The sequence below is a fragment of the Oxyura jamaicensis genome, chromosome 27 (genome assembly GCF_011077185.1).
Source record: "Oxyura jamaicensis isolate SHBP4307 breed ruddy duck chromosome 27, BPBGC_Ojam_1.0, whole genome shotgun sequence".
Taxonomy (NCBI): domain Eukaryota; kingdom Metazoa; phylum Chordata; class Aves; order Anseriformes; family Anatidae; genus Oxyura; species Oxyura jamaicensis.
In genome coordinates this window covers 2,106,851-2,110,413 of record NC_048919.1, presented here as the reverse complement: position 1 = coordinate 2,110,413, position 3,563 = coordinate 2,106,851, and the positions used below count along the sequence as shown (strand labels likewise).

The 3,563-nt window shown below is 48.6% G+C and overlaps 1 protein-coding gene across 1 annotated transcript; it reads left to right on the top strand.

Annotated features, from left to right (window-relative positions):
- The first annotated feature begins 466 nt into the window (after positions 1–466).
- LOC118178919 (olfactory receptor 14C36-like) lies at positions 467–2,032 on the top strand. The gene has a single exon (XM_035347818.1). The coding sequence runs from the start codon at positions 1,072–1,074 to the stop codon at positions 1,996–1,998; it is 927 nt and encodes a 308-aa protein (XP_035203709.1). The 5' UTR covers positions 467–1,071; the 3' UTR covers positions 1,999–2,032.
- The last annotated feature ends 1,531 nt before the right edge of the window (positions 2,033–3,563 follow it).

Below are 3,563 nucleotides of genomic sequence, written 5' to 3'. Positions count from 1 at the left end.
AAAGTCCATCTAGCCACCACAGTATAAAGACTGCAACATTACATTTGTGGCCTGCTCAGGGCTAACTGCAGCTTATCTTTAGGTGCTGCAACCCCCATGATGCCTATGGACAGCGCCCTGTCTTCGGGAGGTGTCTGCAGGCTAGAGCTGAGCACGCAGCATTTGCAATGAGCATGAGCTGCCTTCCCTGCAGCTGGAGCTGCAGCAGAGGAGGGGCTCCTGAGTGTCTGTATGTCCCTCCCTGGCCTTGCCTCCCATGGCAGCAGCATGGTGACATTCCTTCTGGCTTCTCCATCTGGACATACTGCTGCTGTTCTTGTTTCCAGACTGGCTAGGAATGGGGGTTTCAGATGTATATGGAGTGAGCCCTCGGTGTGCTTGGCTGGAAGTGGAGTACAGGGACAGGGTGATGGGGCTGGAGATGTGCACTTTGAGCCTTGATTCTTCTGATCTCAGCAGTGTCCAGGTTCTTTTCAGGTGAACCTCTGAGTGCAATTGTCCTGAAGCTCAAAGAGACATCAGCACAGGGCAGCTGAGACTAGGACTGACTGACAGGCTGGCTGTCATCTCTACAAGACAATTTGCACTTAAAGGACTGTCCCTTTGCCTCTGAAGATCCACAGGGTTTCACATGGAGTGCAGCAGAAATGCCAAGGATTTCTGCCTTAGAAACACCCCTCAGGTGGTGTAGCTGGAATAAAAAAAAAAAAAAAAAAAGAAAGCCCCACAGCCCTGCTCTGCAGCTGGGTGAACTGGCAGCAAAAATGTGCAATCTCCAGATATCAGGAGTGAATTGAATCTGGGATTACCCCATGTGCCTCTTCACCTCTTGCTGTAAGGCAGAACTGAATCCTGCATTGCCCACAGCAGAGCCCCCTGCTCCCAAGGACATTCTCAGGCAGCATTAATGAGAACTCTTGAAAGTGACCTGTCAAATGTCTGCCTGGAAGAGGGCAAGTGTGTTAGGGGGGTTTTAATGAGAAATTGAGATAGTTTATTGTCTGATAACTCTGTAGTAAATTATCACCATCTTTCTATTCCTTGGGCAGTGTCCATATCCAGAACCAGCAAATGCCCAACAGCAGCTCTGTGAGCGAGTTCCTCCTGCTGGCATTCGCAGACACACGGAAGCTGCAGCTCCTGCACTTCGGGCTCTTCCTGGGCATCTACCTGGCTGCCCTCCTGGGCAACGGCCTCATCCTCACTGCCGTAGCCTGCGACCACCACCTCCACATCCCCATGTACTTCTTCCTCCTCAACCTTGCCATCCTCGACCTCGGATCCATCTCCACCACACTCCCCAAAGCCATGGCCAATACCCTCTGGGACACCAGGGCCATCTTCTACACAGGATGTGCTGCCCAGGTCTTCTTTTTAGTCTTCTTGGTTGGCGCAGAGTATTCCCTTCTCACTGTCATGGCCTATGACCGGTACATTGCCATCTGCAAGCCCCTGCACTATGGGAGCCTCCTGGGCAGCAGAGCTTGTGCCAAGATGGCAGCAGCTGCCTGGGGCAGTGGGTTTGTCCATGCTGTCCTGCACACTGCCAACACATTTTCGCTGCCCCTCTGCCAAGGCAATGCTGTGGACCAATTCTTCTGTGAAATTCCCCAGATCCTCAAGCTGTCCTGCTCAGATTCTTACCTCACGGAGATAGCGCTCATCATGTTTTCTGCCTGTTTAGGTGCTGGTTGTTTTGTTTTCATTGTGTTGTCCTATGTGCAGATCTTCAGGGCTGTGCTGAGGATGCCCTCTGAGCATGGCCGGCACAAAGCCTTTTCCACATGTCTCCCTCACCTGGCCGTGGTTTCCTTGTTTCTAAGCACCATCATGTTTGCCTACCTAAAGCCCCCTTCCATTTCCTCTTCATTCCTAAATGTGATGGTGGCAGTTCTGTACTCGGTGGTGCCTCCAGCAGTGAACCCCCTCATCTACAGCATGAGGAACCAGGAGCTCAAGGATGCAGTGAGGAATCTCATTGGATACCTGCTTCTTTAGCATCAGTAATATGCTTATAATACTAATGGGACACACAGGTTATTGGAAAACAAACAAACAAACAAAACCTCTTAATTCCATATCTTGCAATTATTTTTAATCATTATTTCCTAAAAAATGTAATTTTGATTTTATGTTATTCTTAGCATCTTGTCTCTTAATTAATTTATTTACTTTTCCCAATCATCTCATGAACATATAGTAGTGTCTTCCTGTGTAAATAAAGACAATAAAGAAGCCTTGAGTACTCAAATAGTCTCAGCTGCCATTTCTTCCCTTCTCCTCTGCAGCTGGGGTAGAAGCCCCAGCATGCAGGAGGGGCTCAGGGCCAAAAGCCCAGCTTCCACATGGAGGAGCAGCCCCAATGTCCCTCGGGGCTACCCCTCACTGCCCAGTAGGCTTTTCCCTTGCTGGAGGGGAAGATTTTCCCAAACAGGAGCAAGCTGGTGGGTACCATCACAGCCACTTGAAGGGACCTGCCTTTGAATCTTTCAGCCTAAGTTTGCCAGAGATGACCCAAGATGGTTCATGGATGTTCAGGTGTCTACAAAGAATCAGTCAGAGTTTCTCACATTCCAAATGACCATTTCATCTATGCATCAGTCCCAAGAACCCCCTCACTTCTCTTTGGAGGGGTTTCATGTGCTGGGCTGGGCTGCAGTTACAGGGACAAAGACTACCGCTGGCAGTAGAGGTGCCTTGGGAACCCCACTCGACTCTGTTTGTATTTCCCAAAGGGCTCTGGTCTCCTTCAGGTCCTTTCTGACAGCTGCCAGACACAGGAAAGAACTCATATAACAGAGATCTGCATGTATCACTGGTTGAGTGAAGAGAAGGTTCACTTAATAATGGAAGGTTCTCTTCACCTGGCAGATGAAGATAAGATTTATCCAGAGAGTGTCCTGCTTCACTAGTCTGCTTTTCCTACCTGCCCAGACCTCCTAAGAAGACACCATGGATCAACATCAATGGGGGAATGTTGCTATCACTTTTTGCCTAATTTCAAGAGCAATGAAAAATATCTGTAAACATGAAAAAATCCTTCTTTATCAAGTGCTCTTTGCAGTCTTCCTCTTTAACTACATTTCTGAAACTTCACTAATTAGTTGTGCAAGTCTTGAAGACTTAAGGAAATTGCCAGAACATACATGGCTTGTTAGGGTGTTTGGCATTCTAATGACCCCCATGGTGTATTCGGTGCTCAGGTACTGTGGGGAGACTGAAGAACCCTCTCCAGAAGCTAAAGACAGAGTAAATAAAGATTCTTGGAGCAATAAACTGGCCCTGCTGAGGGTCAAAATTGACAAAGTCTCCCAATGGACATATCTGACCAGATAATTGGAGACCATGTTTTTAGACTGGCTAAGAGCATTTTGCAGATGGCTCTGATGCTGAGAAAAGCCTTGGCTTTTATGATGCAGAAAGACCAAGGCCTGAGCTCAGCCCTGGGAAGAGAGGTACCGTGCCTCATCTATGTGGCAGTGGGATGTGGGCTGTGTGATGCTGAGTGCAGGACAAAGGTATGACACCACAGGGCCTGACTGTGGGGTGGCAAGAAAGCAGCA